The sequence below is a fragment of the Euprymna scolopes genome, chromosome 13, assembly GCF_053919585.1.
Source record: "Euprymna scolopes isolate OS-2025 chromosome 13, ASM5391958v1, whole genome shotgun sequence".
NCBI lineage: Eukaryota > Metazoa > Mollusca > Cephalopoda > Sepiida > Sepiolidae > Euprymna > Euprymna scolopes.
Window position 1 is genome coordinate 115,174,077 of NC_136494.1, and position 18,643 is coordinate 115,192,719.

At 33.9% G+C, this 18,643-nt stretch overlaps 1 protein-coding gene across 1 annotated transcript in view; it reads right to left on the bottom strand.

Moving 5' to 3' along the window:
- The window catches only part of LOC145292155 (D-3-phosphoglycerate dehydrogenase-like), a 99,310-nt gene that overhangs the window by 13,485 nt on the left and 67,182 nt on the right, over nucleotides 1-18,643 (bottom strand). Inside the window, exons 5-8 of the mRNA XM_080138295.1 lie at nucleotides 14,720-14,852; nucleotides 12,724-12,872; nucleotides 6,243-6,395; nucleotides 2,770-2,920 (exon numbers count right to left, since the gene is read on the bottom strand). Of these exons, the coding sequence (XP_079994421.1) occupies nucleotides 2,770-2,920; nucleotides 6,243-6,395; nucleotides 12,724-12,872; nucleotides 14,720-14,852 (586 nt within the window). The remainder of the gene's footprint in view (nucleotides 1-2,769; nucleotides 2,921-6,242; nucleotides 6,396-12,723; nucleotides 12,873-14,719; nucleotides 14,853-18,643) is intronic.

Below are 18,643 nucleotides of genomic sequence, written 5' to 3' on the forward strand. Positions count from 1 at the left end.
TATTCGTATGACTTGGATTCTTCAAACTACTGTTCTCATCTTAAGTGTTATTTTCACGTTTTGATAATCTCCAGCCTTGTTGAGGTGTATCTTGTCAAACTCTAGCATCTTTCTCCGAGTCTCAGGAATCTTTCTGTTAAACTTGGGAATACAACTGTGAATTACGTAGAGAGACTATCCAGTCATGGCCAACAGAATGAGAACATTTACCTCTGTGGATTAAATAAAGGTTTCCATTTGAAATTCGATGCAGATTACCAAGTTTGACAGAAAGATTTCAGAGTTTGACAAGAGACACCTGAAGAAAGTCGGAAGTTACAACTAAAATGTTGTGAAAATGGTCCTCAAGATGAGAACAATAATCCAAAGAATCCAAATTTTTTTTTATTACAATTTCACGCCAAACAAGGTACATTGCCACTTTGATGTAGGGGGCTACTATTAGGGACACAAGCTACAAGGGAACTATGTGGGAGTTGGGCAGCAAGATGTCGGTTCACATTACACTTGAACTTCTTCATGTCAGTACAGTTGGGTGAGCAGGAACCTGGCTAGGGAATTCCAAAGTCTAGCGTTCTGGGGAAGAAACTACTGGAGTAGAAGGCTCTCTTACATCTAGGGATTTCTACTGTGAAGGGGTGGGATTTTACTGCTTGTCAGGTTTGTCGGAGGTATTTACATAGAGGGGGTACAAGTGCTTGCAGTTCGTCGGAACATTCACCATTAAAGTACTTGTGTAGAACAGGCAGAGGGATGCTACATTTCGTCGATGGGACAGAAGCTGAAGCTTGGATGACAGTCCAGGACCTATCAGATTGGCGACTCTCTTTTGAACCTTGTCTAGGAGCGAGAGACTAGTGGCAGATGCACCAGCCCAAATATGACAACAATACTCCATACATGGGCGAATGGTGGCCTTATAGAGGTACAGGATACTTTCAGGCATTAGTAGCTTTCTAAAAAAATAAGTAGAGAGAAATAATACGAATCAAGATTGGAGAGGTTTGTTGCAGTCTAGGATCAAATGACAATAGTAAAGATAAATAAAATATAAGCTTGAATAGTTTTTGGTGCTTTTTCAAAGAGAGACAACAGATTGATTTTTTTTTAAATATATCCTTTTAAGCAAAAAAAAATCACTTATGTCGAAAATAGTAATATATCCAAATATTACGAAAATTCATTAAGTTACTTATAGTTAGAAGTAATTTTTACAGAAAATTGGGGAAATTGCATTTTTCATAGATGCTTTAGACTAGACTGAAGATTGCAGAAACAGGGAACATAACTCAGAAATCATGTTAGATTACATGGTAATGGCATCCAACATTTAGCGTACATCTAAAGACATGTTTTTTCACTAAAAACTCAATAGTAGTTGTTCTGCTCAATGAATTTTCATAATTTTTGGATATATTACTATTTTCGACATAGCAATTCAAGAAGTAATATTGTTTTTGTTTAAAAGGAGATATTTTGAAAAATTGATCTGTCACCTCTCTTTGTATAAACACAAAGTTTTGTTGTAATGCTGGCAGGGTTACAACATGTACATCATAAATTTATTGTCTTTTGTATGTAGTTAAGTTCTAGAAAAATTATAATTTAAATTTTAAATAAACAAAATTTAATATTAGAAAAAATAATTTGGAAGCATTTAAGTTGTTAACTAGAGAGTCGTTTTCGGCTTTAAATTCAACAAACTCATGTATTAAAAAAATTGAAAGTTTTGTAAGCTATTTACATCTAATAATTTTAGAGAGATTGAAACCTTGCCATAACAAAATCAATTATCTTCTATATAATTATAAAACTCAAGTGACCTTGTAACGGGTGTTGTAACCCAACAACCAGTTTACGACTTTCGGTTGCGCATGTGTACATAAACAAATAATCAATGTGACAATAAAACGTATTGTTTTACTGTGTACGTTTTTAGCATCCCAATTGTTTTTTCGGCTTTAAATTATCCAAATAAACAATTGTTAATACTTTCTGCATTTTTTTTTTACATCGTTCATTTCTGTATTACGTTTAAGTTATTTTAACGCAATTTTCTTACAAATAAACTTACTTTAACCCGTTGACAATCATAAGAGCATTTTACAACGGCAATTTACCCACCGCCTTCATTTTTTTTTTAAATTTACTCTCCATTTTTTAAACTGCTTTTCTTAAAAACATTCATACATTTTCTTCTACACTACCACCATAAATAACCCTGAATTTTTTTTTTTAATTTGCGTTACAAATAAATAATCAAAGTTACAATAAAATGTATTGGTTTACTGTGTACGTTTTCAGCGTACCAATTGTTTTTTTTTTCGCGTTTAAATTAAAAAATATCAAAATTTGAATTTAACTTTAAGTATTATGGTATCTGTTCAGTGCACATTTACCTATAAGTATGGCAAACCACTTATAATTCAATGGCTATAAGTTTTTCTTTTCAAAAATAAACAATTATAAACAGAACAACTCATAGAAATCTATATTCTTTTTTCATTTTAATATACTTTCATAGAAATGTTTCTGTTATATCACAAAAAACTATTTTCTTTACGTCACAAGTGTCATGCTCATACATTAATTCCAGAGTTAATATAACATACTGACCCAATGGGTCACGGGTAGTCTAGTAGTTTTATAACAATTTGGTTCAATTAACAATCATAATTAAATTGAACTTTCAAAATCCTATTAAAACAAAAAAATTAAAATAAAAACACTCCCATCATATAGATACAGGGTGTGTGAATGAAAACTTACCTTTAAGATGAAGTTTTAGTTTAATATCTTGAAAAGAATCCACTTTGAGAGTTTTAATGTATTTCTCAATAATCATTCCCAAATTGAGTGCAAGACAAATCCATGGTTTCGTGCTCAGATTCAGAGCATTCATAACACTGAAGCCATTCACCTGCAATAGTAGAAGAAAAAACAATTAAAATAAGTATTGCAGAAGGGGATTTTTTTTCTGCTTTGAGATCATAACAAGCTTGCCTTCTAACCCATGTTAAAATGTCATACTTGCCATTATTAAGAAAGATTTTCTCCTATAAACAATTATATAATTGAACACAAAATATTTTGAAAATAATCTGTTGTCATATGTGAGATGGTTAATTTCTGCCCCATTTGAACTTCCCATTCTAGTAGGTTTTTTTCGGGTTTGTTTTATTATACAGACTCGAAAAAGTTGTCCAAAAACAAATATATAACAAATAAATGTTATCAAAAGGCAAGACAAGTTACTTTTCTACCTAACTAGACAAGTTTTTAGTGTTTTTATTTAATGTAAAATGTTTATTAATACATTTGAAAAAGATAAATGGCGACGAGGTCTGTTGAATATGTTAAGTTTCGGAAAATGAGTTCAAACTAAAAAATTATACAAAATACTGTTAGAAACTCAAATGTCAGTCTATGTTACAGTACTATATATTGGGTGGGTTTCTATCGGTATTTTGTATAATTTTTTAGTTTGAACTCATTTTCCCAAACTTAACATATTCAACAGAGACCTCGCCGCTATTTGTCTTTTTCAAATACATCGATACACACTATGATTTTCAAACCAACTAAACATTTTACATTAAATAAAATCACTAAAAACTTATGCAGTATGGTACAAAAGTAACTTACCTTGCCTTTGATAACATTTATTTGTTATATATTTGTTTTTTTGACAACTTTTTTGAATCTATGTGTATAGTAAAACAAACCCGTTCTTTCCAAGAACTGCAAGGTTATGGAACTTCTCACTCAGTATTTTCCTCCTACCCATAGCCTTGGTCTTTTCAAGATTAAGGTCAATAGACATTTATCGTTACAATAATGATCTTTCATTCTTGTAAGCTTCTTACATAAATTGGCTTCATGCCTTGTCTTCAGTGATTTCCATAAAAAAAATTACATTTAAATTATTACTTATATCAAACTTTTGTTTCAAATTTGAGAATTTTAATCAATAAAATTTCTTAATGTATATAGATATAGATTTTTTTTAAATTTTTTCTGAATTTAAACTTTTACATCAGAAATTTTTTTAGACATTTTATTTTTGTACAAACTTAATTTCATTTACAGAGTTCAATGTCATTGTTAACCACTGTCTGGTCGATACAGATCACAACAAATGATCCAGGACTGTTCATTGTAGCTGCATATTGCTAGCCCTCAGCTTGCAACACTAGGACCAGATTTTACATAAAGCACCTGGTATTTTTAAATCGTCACTCATCTTACTACTGACCAGACTCCACATCACTTCAGTAATCATACAGAAACCAATGTTCTATCTACATTGTTTGTAATTTATACTAAACTAGCCTAGGTGCCCGGCATTGCCCAGGTGTTTGGAGGTGTGTTGAGAAAAAAACCAAAAAAAAAAGTGGTAGTATGCAGGCAGGCTCGAACCCGTACTGCAAAGGAGGAAAAGAATGTGAAAAAAGAAAAAAAGTGATGACTTTGCTGCGGCACTCATCACTAAACCGAAAGTGGCGAAGGTTTAAATTAAGGCTAGTCAATCGAAAAGAGGGGATGACTTTCGAAGAAAATCAGCAAAAAAAAGCGACCCCTCCTTGTAGAAAACTGTCCAGTTGAGGGTAAAGGAATTAATGTCTTCAGCCAATTTTTCCATATTTGTCATCCGGAAGGTCGAGCTTCAAAACAAGTTTTAGGCAAACATACAAACATACATTTAAACAAACAGGTGAGATTTATATTATAGATAAAAAGGATTATTTTTATTTTAACTTTGCAAATTGTTTTTGCCATTAAAAGTCTAAAAGTAAATTGACTTTTCCACAGAGTTACACGTTGGCTATGAGATATGACTTTTTTTGATGAAATCCTATCATTTACCTCAGTTTTGACGAGTCATTTCTTGAGATTATCCTTAACAATCATTCCAGGTCTTCTTCACCTTACCTTTTCCTTGGTTACGCTCAATTAAGATGTTTATACATCTATTTATCCAACTGCATTCAACATTTCCATACCACTAGGTAGCTGCAATGGTCAGCCGACTAATCTGGACACCTTCTGCTTCAATATCAGAGTCACAACTAGTTCTGTTGTCTAGAAGCAAAACACAAATTTACTGTACAATAGCCATGTTATTCCTCTGTATTCTTAAAAAGACTGAATTAGTAGGAGCTCAGCATTCACTTGCATGTAACATAGCACGACAAGCAGTAACAAGTAAGAGTCTATAACAGGTTGAGATGGAAAAGCTCATGAACCATCACAGTCTGCACATGCAAGATCCAACTTAATCCACATCCCACACCACATTAGCAAAATTAGTCCACAACTTCTAAATTTTGCAGCCATCAGCATAGAACTCGGTACAGGGCATGCCTTTAAATGTACAAACAGTATCAGCACATCTGCAATAATAATCTTTCATTCTTGTTAGTCTTTTTTTTTTTTTTTACATAGAGTCGCTTCATACCTTGTCTCAAGCAATTTCCATAGAAATAAGGATTAATCTACTTGCAGCCTACTCCACTTCTTGAGAACCCAATGACAACAGCCTGTGTAGAATACAGAGTTGCTGCTAACATGAGACCTGGAATCACAAAGAAACTTGCCAGAATTTTTCAGAATATGCAGATTAGAGTCACTTATATCGTCTGTTGTGATCTTGTTTAGGGAGTCACAATATTAAGGTGAAAAAGTCCTGGTGTTAAACTACATGTGTGCTCTCTGCTTGACAGCAGAAATGTCTGGCTTATATAGTACCAGACGAATCCATACTATCATAGATATAGGGGTGTTAACTACCCCAGAACAGTTTCTCTCCCTCATATTGACATTAAGTAACAAGTAATTACATAAAATCCTCGAGAATAAGCGAGATATAGATTTAATTACAGACACCAAATTACCATTATACTAATGACATTTATGTATAGCTTATAAAAACCATCATGTATTTACTTTTGCCCTTGTCCTAAATAATTTAGCTATCCCCTCTTTTATCAAGAACTGCTGTTGGTGACTCCATTTATTTTTATTTTTACTACTGTAAGGCCCAAAAACCACTCAAGGATAAGGGTTAAATGAACATCAATTGAACAATGAGACAACAGTGATGATTGGTAATGATTGTAGTAATTGGGCAGAATTTGATTAAAGAGGGCTGTTCAACAAGAATTTGTTTACATTGGACTTAAAAACAACTATGTAATCAGATAGGAAGCAGCCCTGCAACAATGCGTTGTTTATTAACTTACAGCTCCTGTGAAACTTGTTCCCTGAATAAATTCAACAATTTGGTTAGCTGCATCAATCCCACAACGAGCCTGAGCCTCATTAGTGCTGGCACCAAGATGAGGAGTGCAGATGACTTTCTCGTGTTGTGCCAGAGACAAATTCTTTGGTGGTTCCTGGAATAATCAAAGACAATTAAAAATCATTAGAAAAAAGAATATATTTCTACTAAAAACAGTAATTTCATCTACAATAACATTTAAACATTCATAGCCAAGAATTCACATTTAGACTTAAAAAATAAAGAAAATTAAAAAAAAAATTTTTTTATTGAATTAAAAAATTAAATGATATTTTTTAGCTTAATTGGAAGTCATTATTTTGCTACTCTGCTTTAACAAAATATGGGCACAGAAAACTGTTGCCATTTTTCTAGACCATGGTAGAATTTAATGAATTCTTTGGTGTAAGTGCAACACGGAGAAAACATACATACATATGTAGTGTAGTATAATATTTCCCCGAGTTCCAAATATCAAGTTTTCTCAGTTGATCATTTATTACTTTTCCAAAGGTGCCCAATATTTGTAATTGTCTGTATTTTTGAAATGAGGTGTTTTCATTGATTGAGATTGTCGGACTGACTTCCTCATCTTGGTTGTTATTGTCACAACGTTTCGGCCGTTTTGCCCTCCGGCCTTCATCATAATAAAGGGTTGGGTTCGAGACTCCTAACAAACAGTTCCCCAGTTCGATACAAAACACCTGACGAATGCCGGAGGGCAAAACGTCCGAAACGTTGTGACAATAACAACCAAGATGAGGAAGTCAGTCCGACAATCTCAATCAGTGCCCAATATTGTTTTGTAATGCGACTAACAAGTCTGAAAAATTAGGTTTTTGCTGCATATTTAGTGAAGTACTCATCAGATGAGTACCTTAAAAAAAACTTATAAAGAACATCATTTAAGACAGCTTACATGGTTCATGTAACCAACACACTCTGCCATTCCTTCTTGTTTTGAAGATTATGGCTTTATTTATGAGAAAGATTTAATTCATTACAATTGGTATATACAAACCGAATATGTGTCAAGTAAATGATTAACATATATATATATATATATATATATATATATATATATATATATATATTATAGTAGTAAGTTATAATATATATGGCAATTAAGCTACACAGAATATTCCGAATTTCATCCACACTAGGATTTGTCAAGCTTTCTTTTTTTTTTAATGGTAAATATACAGATTGATGTAGTAAGCATCAGGTTCCACTCATCTCATACATATATATATATATATATATATATATATATATATATATATATACTAGCAAAAGTACCCGTCGTTGACTGGGTTCAAAAACAGCCTACAGAAATGGACTCTGATTTATGAAAGTATGATAGGTTATAAAAAGGAAGGGTTGTAAAGAGATAGCTTCGAATTTGGGGCTATCAAAACCAAAGCAAAATATGATGAAAGTAAAAAGAAAGTAGATAAACCCCATAATTTATTATACCATACCTGTTCACACTGAAACACTTATCACAATATTCTGTGGATCTATATTAAAAAACCTTGTTAAACTTTGTGACATATTTCCATTCTATGGAGGACAGGTGCGAACGAACACCCCATAATTTTATCATACCATATTTCTTCAAACTGAAACATAATTATCAAAGTATACTTACACAGATATGAAAAGTCTTTATTAAAGTTTGTGCCTATTTCCATTCTATGGAGGCCAGGCGCGAATGCAGACCCCACAATTTTATTATACCAACCATCCCTATTTAAGTTAAAACATACTTATCAAAGTATTCTTATGTACATCTATACCAAAAACACTTGTAAACGTTTTTTTTAATTTTTTAATTTTTTATTTCCATACTTTGTGGACCAGGCGCGAACGCAGACCCCACAATTTTAATGAACCACTGTTCTGCCAGATCAAACATACCCAATCCTGTGTCTCGATACATCTTCTATCATTATATATAATCAGTTTTTTAAAATAGTCAACCATATAGGAGCCTATTCGTGACCAGACACACACACAGACATCCAGCTTTATATATATATATATATATATATATACACACACACACACGAGTGGAACCTTTGTGGAAATTCCACAGTGCTTACTACATCAATCTGTATAATTTAACATTAAAAATATTTGTTTAAAATTAATAAGTGTCCATTACGATCATTACTATTAAGAAATAATTTTCTTCTCTAAACGTAATTGTCAGCTAAGTATTCTTTAAATAAATAAAACAAATGTTTTTTTGGAATGTATTTAAAATTATGTTGGGTTAGTTAGTCAATGGAACAACAGTTCGATTTTGGAACAATTCATTTTAAAATAGGTAATATGAAAATTGTTTTCTTTAGCAACATCAGATTAATCACCCTTGTTTCTAGTTTTCTTTCTATGTGAAATGTGGTAACACACAAATGTGAAATGCCTTAGCAAATTATTATATAGCCTATGAAAATTTGAGTTATATCTTTCATCTGTTGTATATTGCTGCCAGTATCAGATGAGTGACCATTTGTATGTACCACGCTGAATGATAGAAATTTTCAGGTTGGTATTTGGGGGTGCCTTTAATTCGCTGAGGGAGATACAACCCTAAATAAACTTGTCTGGCGAGTAGGTAACCTACTGCAAGATGCCTTCCTAAAGCTGCATGTCACAAACACGTGTGCCACAGCAAATGGTGACATCTGAAGTGTATGCGACATGAAGTTATGCTTCGTGGATCACCTAAAACACTTTGTAGTTGGGGCTGGCTTAATCCTAATGAACAAAATGTATACTCTTATCTGAGTTTTGCCAATGATGCTTAATATTTCTATTCTATGGATGTCTGGCATGATTGAACACCTCTTTGCTTATGAGGTTGTATCTCCAAGACATTTGTAGGACTGTGACTTATTTCCATTCTATGATCGTCCAGTGCAAACCCAAATTCCATGACATTATCGCACCATCTTTTGACAAAACAGATACTACACTTTGATCCCAGCCAAAAAAGTGTATTTTAGTTTCACATAAGACCAGATTAAATTTTTAAAATAGTTTTTGTTGCATTGCATCTTGGGCTATCCAATCTTAAAAAAAAAAAAAGCATACAAAAGAGCATGAAATTGTCTAAGCATTATTATATAAATTTTAAGAAAATTGTACCTTTCTTTTGAATTTTGTACAACAAACATAGGTGATTAATAAGAGAATAAAACAATCAACTTACATGCAATATTATATACACAAAAAAGTCATCAAACCTTATCTTTTAAATTAGTACACACAAGATGTGCCTACATTTCAAAATTTGTACTTGTAGAAGATTGTTAATTATTTGCATTACTATGGCAGGAGTAATCGTATGTACAGATGTTTATAATACAAATGCTTGTACAGGGTGCAGCAGAAATACCTCCTACATTTTAAACTTTCAACTATATGTTGCTATGAGTAATGAACTTATGCAAGCGCCAATGACGTTTTCATTTAACTAATAATTTGACATTTTTTTTTTCAGGTAACCTCATCAATCAGTATGGTTCGAACTGATGCACAGTGCTTTTATTATAGAAATGTTTTTTTTAAGTATGATGAATTTGTAACTGCAACAGAGATTTCGAGTTCATTACAAGTTAGGACGGCATGATGCTGTTCTAGATAGAAAATCAATACAGTTATGAGTTGCAGCTTTCATAGCTACAGGTTCGGCACTTAAAAGAAAACTACCTGGAAGGCCTCGGAGCGCTTGAACACCAAACAATATTCAAACTGAGACTGTTACTCAGTCTCCCACACGTTCAGCTCGCAAACGTGCTTTGGCCTTTGGATTGTCTGAACAGTCAGAAGAATTGTACACACTGATATGCAGTTCCACCCATACAAATTAATGATTGCTCAGAAACTGCATGAGCACAACTGGGAAGGTCGCATGTTAAAATGCAAAAAATATTTCTGCTGCACAAGGATCATCCAAAAGTAAGTCCCCATATTTTTAAACTCAAAAACTAAAATGTTGAAGAGCTATGAAGACAGGGGTAGTACCATTAAGATGAGCAACCGTTCGTGCTTCAGAATTTATTTTTCTACATAGTAACCACTATTCTCAATGCATTTTTGCCAGCTTTTTTTTATGCCTCAGTTGTAAAAGTCTGGAGTGCACTTTGTCGCTCACATCTGTCGCCACTCTGAAATCAATAAACCTATCTCCTAATTGCTGACATCAACTAAGTCGTCTTCATAAACATTCAACAGGCATTGGTGAAAGTTGATAGACTCAATTTTTTCTGCATGAAAGAGTTCAATGATGCATCTCTGCTTCTGACACACATCCATGACAGGGTTTCTTTCTTAAAGTCTCACACTGTCAATATCTGTAACAGAGAGATGAAACTTTCAAGTCATGAATGCACAGGTTCAGTCATCATAGCAATGCAATTCCCTATGATCCATTTCCAGTGAATAAAAAAAAAGGAGGCATTACTTTTGGAACGTCCCTCGTATGTAGGTAAATATTCAATTATCAAGTTATGATTTGCTAAACTTGAAAGTCAGATATGTCAAACATTTTAATTTCGAGTGAAAAATTACTAAAATATGAGCAATTTAAATTTTTCAATCTGATCTTAGATGTGCTAATCAGTTAAAGGCTGATAGCAATGCAGGAGAAATGAAATAGGTAAAGTATGTACAAAACACTCAAAGCTGTTATTTTTGTTATGAATCTTCAAAAAAATCTATTTTTCAAAAGATCTTTCACAAATTATTATAATTATACTAAACAACAATAATTCAATTAATATAAATATTAAGATAAAAGCATATTATACACAGACATGACAAAAGAATAGACACTCATAGGAACAGTTTATTTTAATAAACATAATTTATAGAACATAATCAAAAATAAAGTCACAAATTTAATATCTAACACTTGGTTGACATTCACTTAGCAGTTTTTAGTGCTAGGACCCTTCTAGGCATGCCATTGATCAATTGACAAATATCATCTTGAGGAAATTCTTGCTATGTCTGACACAATAATGCTAAAAGTTGAAGCTTAAAGGATGGCTTAATTTTCTTTTTGAAAAGGTTCCAGTCTTATATGCTCCAAAGATTTTCAATTGGGTTCATATTCAGGGACTGACTTGGCCAAGGAAGTTTATTAATCCCATTTTGGCTCAACAAATTTTGTGTCACTCTGCTAGAGTGACAAGGAGCTCCATCTTCCATAAATAGGGAGTTAACTTGGTTCATTTTACCACTTGAAAATATAACAGAAGGTTATATTGAAACATATTTAGCAAAATTGATACTTCCTTCGCACTCCACCAGGTCTGAGTGACCATCACTCCAAATTACACCCCATACTATAACCGAGAAACTCCTATGTTTCGGTATTGGTTGCAGTCTTTTTAAGTCAAACTCTTGCTGAGGGAGGCTCCATACCTATAAACTTCCACTGTCAGGAAATAATGCAAATTGTGGCTCAGAGAAAATGACACTGGCCCAAGAGGTCATAGGTCTCTAGCTCACGAGCTTAATTCTTTCTGCACTTGATATTGGCAGGACGAACATATTTCCTTATCACAGCTCTACCATAGAAGTCCAACTAAGATACCTGACAGCTGTTCTGGGACTGACACCAACTTGTGCTGCAATGTCAGAGGCTTTGCATAGGATCCTATTCAACATTTCTTTTCACAAGACGTAAGGTTCTTTCAGAGGGCCGAAGCCAACCTGGATGAGGTTTTGTGTACTCTTTGTCTTCTTTTGTGAAGTCAAAATCACTAGTAACAGTAAAAAGGGGTATTGAAAGATTTCCTGCTATTCTGCGTTGACTAAGATCACCTTCATGTTGACCCATGATTCGTCATCACAGAAATTCTGGTAGGTCTGATGCTCCTTTGGTTCGTAGCATGCTTTAATGTTATTAGATGCAATTTTAATGAGATAATGAGATAATTTTAATGAGATACACTTCCATGGCCAAGTCTGTTTATAGTATTTTATTTCCGGACTTCATTCCTGTTATTTGTAAGACTTATGTCTCCAAAGGGGGGGGGGAGGGGCATCTTAAATTCTTCACTCTGCTTGATGGCTCCAATTCTAGATTTTTTGTGAAAATAAATTATCAAAACATGTTACACCATCTCAGATATTTTAATATTTAGCAGCAAGTCCCATATTTATTCATTTCATACATAAAAGATCTTTGAAAAATAGATTTTGGGAAGATTTGTAACCAAAAGTATCGTTTTCAACATATTTTTTTTTTCATACTTTCTTTCACCATTCCATTTTTTCTGCATTGCTATCAGCCTTCATAAACACCTACATACTTACCAGCAATTTTTAAAGCAAACTACTTTTCTTTTTGAAGTATTTATTGTTTAGTATCAGAAGTAAAGATATAAGAGACTAAAACAATTGTAAATTCTTCAGCAACAAACCTCTTCAAAAACATCAAGTGCTGCTCCACCACACTGACCAGACTCCAATGCTGCCAAAAGGCTAGATTCATCAATAATTCCTCCACGGGCACAATTGACCACTTTTACTCCTTTCCGACAAATATTCAAGCTTTTCTCATTGATCATATCTGAAACATAAAAAACAATATTGAATATGAATCTCCGATTCATAGGTTTCTGGTTCCAATTAGATTCTAGTTTCCAAATAATTCAAATATTTCAAGAGAATAAAATGCTTTCATCTAACATAACTCTCAAACTTTTGAGCTTCATACCATGACCGCACGGCATTCTATAAATGGAGCTGATGCTTATTTGTATTCAAACTAAAATTATTTACCATGTATAAAAAACAAAATAACTAAAACATTGCATGGGTTGAGAGATCTCAGATTCCAAAATGGCCGAGCCTATCTTTTGCAAATTTCATCCAAATTAATTTTTATGTTTGGTAGCGTTCTTATATTGGTCTTGAATAGAAATTTATCCAATAAGTATAAAAAATTGAAAAAAATGTGATCTTAAAAATAGTTTTTCTCTTATAGATAAAAAAAAAGAATAATTTTCACAAAGGAATAGTTTACGTTACACTGATAATGGAGATAAAATTTCAGCAAATCATTTCTTCTCAAAAACATTTGACTGCAGATTAAATGACCCGTTGTTCACCCAAGTGTACCTCATCATTTTATTTTAATTTTTTTTTATTCAATCTACAATAAAAAAAGAGGTACTATTTAAAATGACTGCAAATAATTTCTTCATTTGCATATTTTTAAAACTAAATACTAATCAGAAGCGACTTTTCCAGAGCATTCATCGTCAAGTCCAAATATCAGTTGACATGATATTGTAAACAAACGCAGGTGGAATTTTATTAACATTATCATTAATTTTTGTGAATTAGTCCACCAGGCAAAAAGGATTGATTCTATAATACATACGCAATCTGCATAAATTAAAATATCATGTTTAAGCGTATTGTATGACTAGGCAATGCCGGGCTGCCAGCTAGTAATTTATAAACGTTACCTATACTCTAGTCATTTGAATGCACTGCATAAAATTCATGACAATCTCTCATCAAATTCAATTGAAGCTCAGTCAAGCAGCTACCATGAAAATTATAGAGTAGAAAAGGACTAGTAAGGTCACTTCTGTAAGAAATAGGCTGTAGGTAAAAGCGGACATTGATTAAGATATGACGTTTTCTTTCCTTTCCAAAAAGTATCTAATTTGTCTTGAACATCCTTTATATATAACAATTTTCTTTTTTTTTTTCATTATTTGTCATACTTAGAAAGGATGCCAATCTTTGTATGATCTAACATTTTTGGTTGACTGTTCAGATTCAGAGAGGTTGATTTTTCATCTTTATATTTCATTGTAAGACTTAAAATGAACATCATCTTGAAGCAGGTGTAATCAACTATAATACCTTTGTGTATACTCTTTATTTTAAAAATGATTAAGTCAAATATACACACATGCGCGCACACACACATATACACACACCCACACACGTTTCTATATATACTTTTTACTCATTTGAATAGTATGCAAATGTATAAGCAAATAAAAAAGTTCTTTTAGACAGCTCAAGAGTGCAATACTAGAGTTATAAATATTTTTTTTTGTACAGTGTACTGCTTTACCATGAATAGACACATTTAGGGTTTTATTGGCAACACTTGTGTACAATTGTTTCGGCCTATAGCTGGTATTTAAATATATAATGGTTCTTAATTATAATTATACCAGCTGGGCAGCTTATTTGTTTTTTTTTTTATAATTAAGAATTATAATTAAATACCAGCTATGCACTAAAACAATTGTACAAAATTGTTGCCAGTAAAACCCTATAACTTTTGGAAATGAACAATAAATTATTGCTTATTTCTGGTAAAGCAGTACACTATAAAACACAGACACACACACATGAGAGAGGGGGAGAGAGTATGCAAGATTAACTCACGCTTTGTTTGTGGAAGAAGAGGAGTATGAACAGAGAGATAATCCGATTGATGATAAACTTCTTCAAGAGTCATCTTTGTGATTTTACTCGCCAGAGCATCAGCCTCAGAAACGATTGGATCATATCCAATTGTCTGTAAAAAAGAATTTCAAACATTTGCTTATTGCAATATAAAAGTTCTGTAAGATTCAGTAAGATTTCATGATATGTAAATTTGTTAAAACTTCTTTAGTCAAGCATTACATTTTTACATATTAAAGTTTTGACAAGAAAAGCAATAGAAATCAAATATTGTAAAAGGTTTAGTTATGAAAGAGAATCAGTACACCATGTAAAGAGACAGAAGCTAGGAAGTTCCTCCAATGCATTGGAAACACAGCTTCTTTGATACCAGAAGAGTTTTCTTTTAATTGATAAATTTGAAGACAATGTTTTATCACCATGAATGACACCAAACAATTGTGACACTTCCATCAAAGAAACATGGCATCCCTGTGCCTATTTTACAAGTATTTTAATGGAATATGCTCAGACAACTCCAAGTCCTTTTACCACCTCAACATAAATACCCACAATAAACCTGACAAGCAGCAAAATCCCACCCCTACACAGATTCCTAGATGTCAAAAAGCCTTCTACTTGAATAGTTCCTTCCCTCGAACTGCTAGACTTTGGAATTCCCTCCTGGGCCCCTGATTATACCAACATGCAGAAGTTCAAGTGAAATGCGAATAAACATCTTATTGCACAACTCCTTACATTGTTTCCCTGCAAATTTTGTCCTAAATAATAGCCACTTACATGCAAGTGGCACTGTGTCTTGTTTGGGGTGAAAAAGTAGTAACAAAACGAAACCGAATCAGACTGAAAAAACAAAAAAAAAACAAAAAAAAAAAAAATAAATAAAATAAATAGAACCAAACAATTGTGACACTAATTTACATGAGAATCTTATTCATGTTATTTTGAATATTTGGTCAGAGTTTACTTATAAGGTAAACCATCCTCAGGTTGTCCTGACAAATCATTGTACAAAAAGTTTGAATTCAATTAAGAATTCGGTATAGAAGCCAATTCAAACTCTTGATTAAAAGAAGTCATAGCATTCTTATATTAATATACATTTGTATCACAACGTAAGAGACTTGCACATATTTGTATTTGCTATATGTTTCAGCTATTCAATCAAAGAATATGAAACTTGCAAGTAAAGACCTCTTAACTAGGCAGATTGTTCTGAGGGATAGTATGCTTACAATCATAAAAGGAATCAACAACCCCAATATCTGTCGTATATCACCACTTGCCCAATTACCATCTCATTTTTTTTTTTTTTTTTACACAGTCATCACCACTTACCAAAGCCCGGAAGCCACTCGGGGATAAGGGTTATTGCAAGTACATTACGTTAATGTGGAGATTTGATGAAGTGTTTACTTAAGGGGGCGGTTCATTAGGAATTTGTTAACGTTGGACTTGAACACATCCAAGTTTTAGTCAGGTGGGAAGCAGGCAGATGGAACAGAGTTCCACAGGCGTGCAGTTCTAAGAAAGAAGCTTTGTTCATGGAATCTACGCTTTGATTTAGGCACAGATAAAGAGTGGGGGAAATTTTTCACAGTGGATTCAGCTAGACGGGTGTTTTTTGTGAAAGATTGGCGAGGAGGAATCAGAGATTGGAGTTCAGATGAGCACCTGCCATGGAAATAACGATAAAACAAGGATAGGCTCGCAACGTCTCTTCTGTGGGAGAGAGGTTGCAGGGTAGAGAAAAGGGCATCCCTCACTAAGCCACGAAGTCTATTTTGTACTCTGTCAAGGCAGGATAGGCTGTTTTTAGCAGCTCCTGCCCAGATATGGCAATAGTATTCCATCCTTGGACGTACTTGGCTTTTATATAGATAGAGAATTGCATCAGTAGTGAGATATCTTCTGGAGCGGTAGAAGGATCCCACCATCTTTCCAGCGACCTTGGCAACAGACTTGATGTACGTGTTCCATTTCAGATCAGGAGTAAAGGTAAAACCCAGAAGCTTGTCAAAACACAGGGCCTCACCCAGACGAGAGCCATCCATTTCAATTGATGCCAGATGGGGATCAGAGCGTTGATGATGTAAGGATAGGAGTTTGGTTTTGGATGCATTAAAGTTAACCAGCCACGTCTTCCCCCACTGAACCATGCGCTCGAGATCAGAGGAGAGAGAATCAGAGAGAACTTTGTCATTTACAGCCTTTGATGTGTTGCCGTAGATGGTCATGTCATCAGCATAGATGTCAACAAATGATTTAAGTATGTGTTTAGGGAGGTCATTGATGTAGATCAGGAAGAGAGTTGGGCCCAGGATTGACCCCTGAGGGACTCCAGCATTTATATTGCAGGCCTCTGATTTTTGTCCATCTACCACTACTCTTATGAGCCTATCGGAGAGAAATGATTTAATGATTGAGAAAACATTTCCAGTTATACCGTAGCTGGAAATCTTGTGAAGTAGACCCTTATGCCATACCTTGTTGAAGGCCTTTGATATGTCAAGAGCAATTGCCCTAGAAAGGAAGCCTTTGTCAAGAGATTCACTAATCCTGTGGGATATAACTGTCAGCACATCTGCGGTAGATCTTGCAGAGCAGAAACCATATTGTGTGTCACTAAGAAGGTTGTTCCTGCTGAGGTGGTTAACTATTTCTGTATTTAATATGGATTCCAGCAACTTACTCATAACACACAGGAGACTTATTGGTCTGTTCTGAGAGGGAGATGACTTATCACCTGAATTCTCAAATACAGGGCAAACTGATGAGGTCTTCCAGGGAGTCGGAAAGCACTTCTCCTTAAGGCAGCGCTTAAATAGTTTCGTAAGTATGGGAGCGAGTTCTGGAAGCTTTTTTAACACTATAATTGGGATGCCATCAGGGCCAGTTGCTTTACTGGAATCAAGGTTCTTGATTAGCTTGGCGACCTCATGCACGGATATTTGTATGTTACCTAGCTTGTTCTGTGTTATAGGAGGAAATATGGGGAGTTGATGGCCTTCGTCGCATAGGGTAGAATTAGCTGCAAAGTTCTTGGCAAATAGTCTGGCCTTGTCTGATGCTGATGAGATGACCTCAGGTCCATTGATGATAGTTGGGATAGAACGCACACTTCTGTTCAGGATCCTATTTGTTATTTGCCAAAACTGGTGGGAACCAAGCCGCTGATCAGCTACCTTGGATTTAACAGACTGGGCATATAGCTCTCTTGCATTTTTTATTACTCTTTTACAGTGGTTGCTGGCAGTCCTGAAAGCAGTTTTAGTCTCAGTGCATCTATTACGTTGGTAGCTATGGAAAAAGTTATTTCTGTGCGCGATAGCAGCAGCACATTCTGGGGAGAATCGTGGCTGGCTGTTAGGTTTTTGTTGGAATTTTTTAGATGGTATGAATTGGTCTATGCCTACAATTAACCATTCTGTCAGGTCTGATACTATAGAGGACACTTCCTTTTTAAACATGGACTATTATGTGTGGAGCATAGTTGAGAAAGACTAAATGTATCATTTGCAACATCAAGAATCATCATGCCAGGATCAAATTGATCTTTAAGTATCTCTCAAAGGACAGTTGTAAGCTCCAGTTTCATTTCTTGCTTGAAAATCATGATGGAGGCTCAAAGCAGCTTCTTTGAACTATATTCAGCAAAACATTCTTTAAGAGATGTCTTTTGAATTTTGAGAATAGATCAATTATTGACCTAGGAATAACATTTTTTCTTTCTTTTTCTCTAAAAGGGTCAAATTTCACTTAAACACCTTGTAAATATACGATTCCAGATTTGTTCCAGGTGTAGATTTGTTCATAGGAATTGGATAAACAATCCTGTTAATCTTTATACAATAACACTAAAATCCTTTTATTTCATTTTAAAAGTCTATTGACACAAAGGTC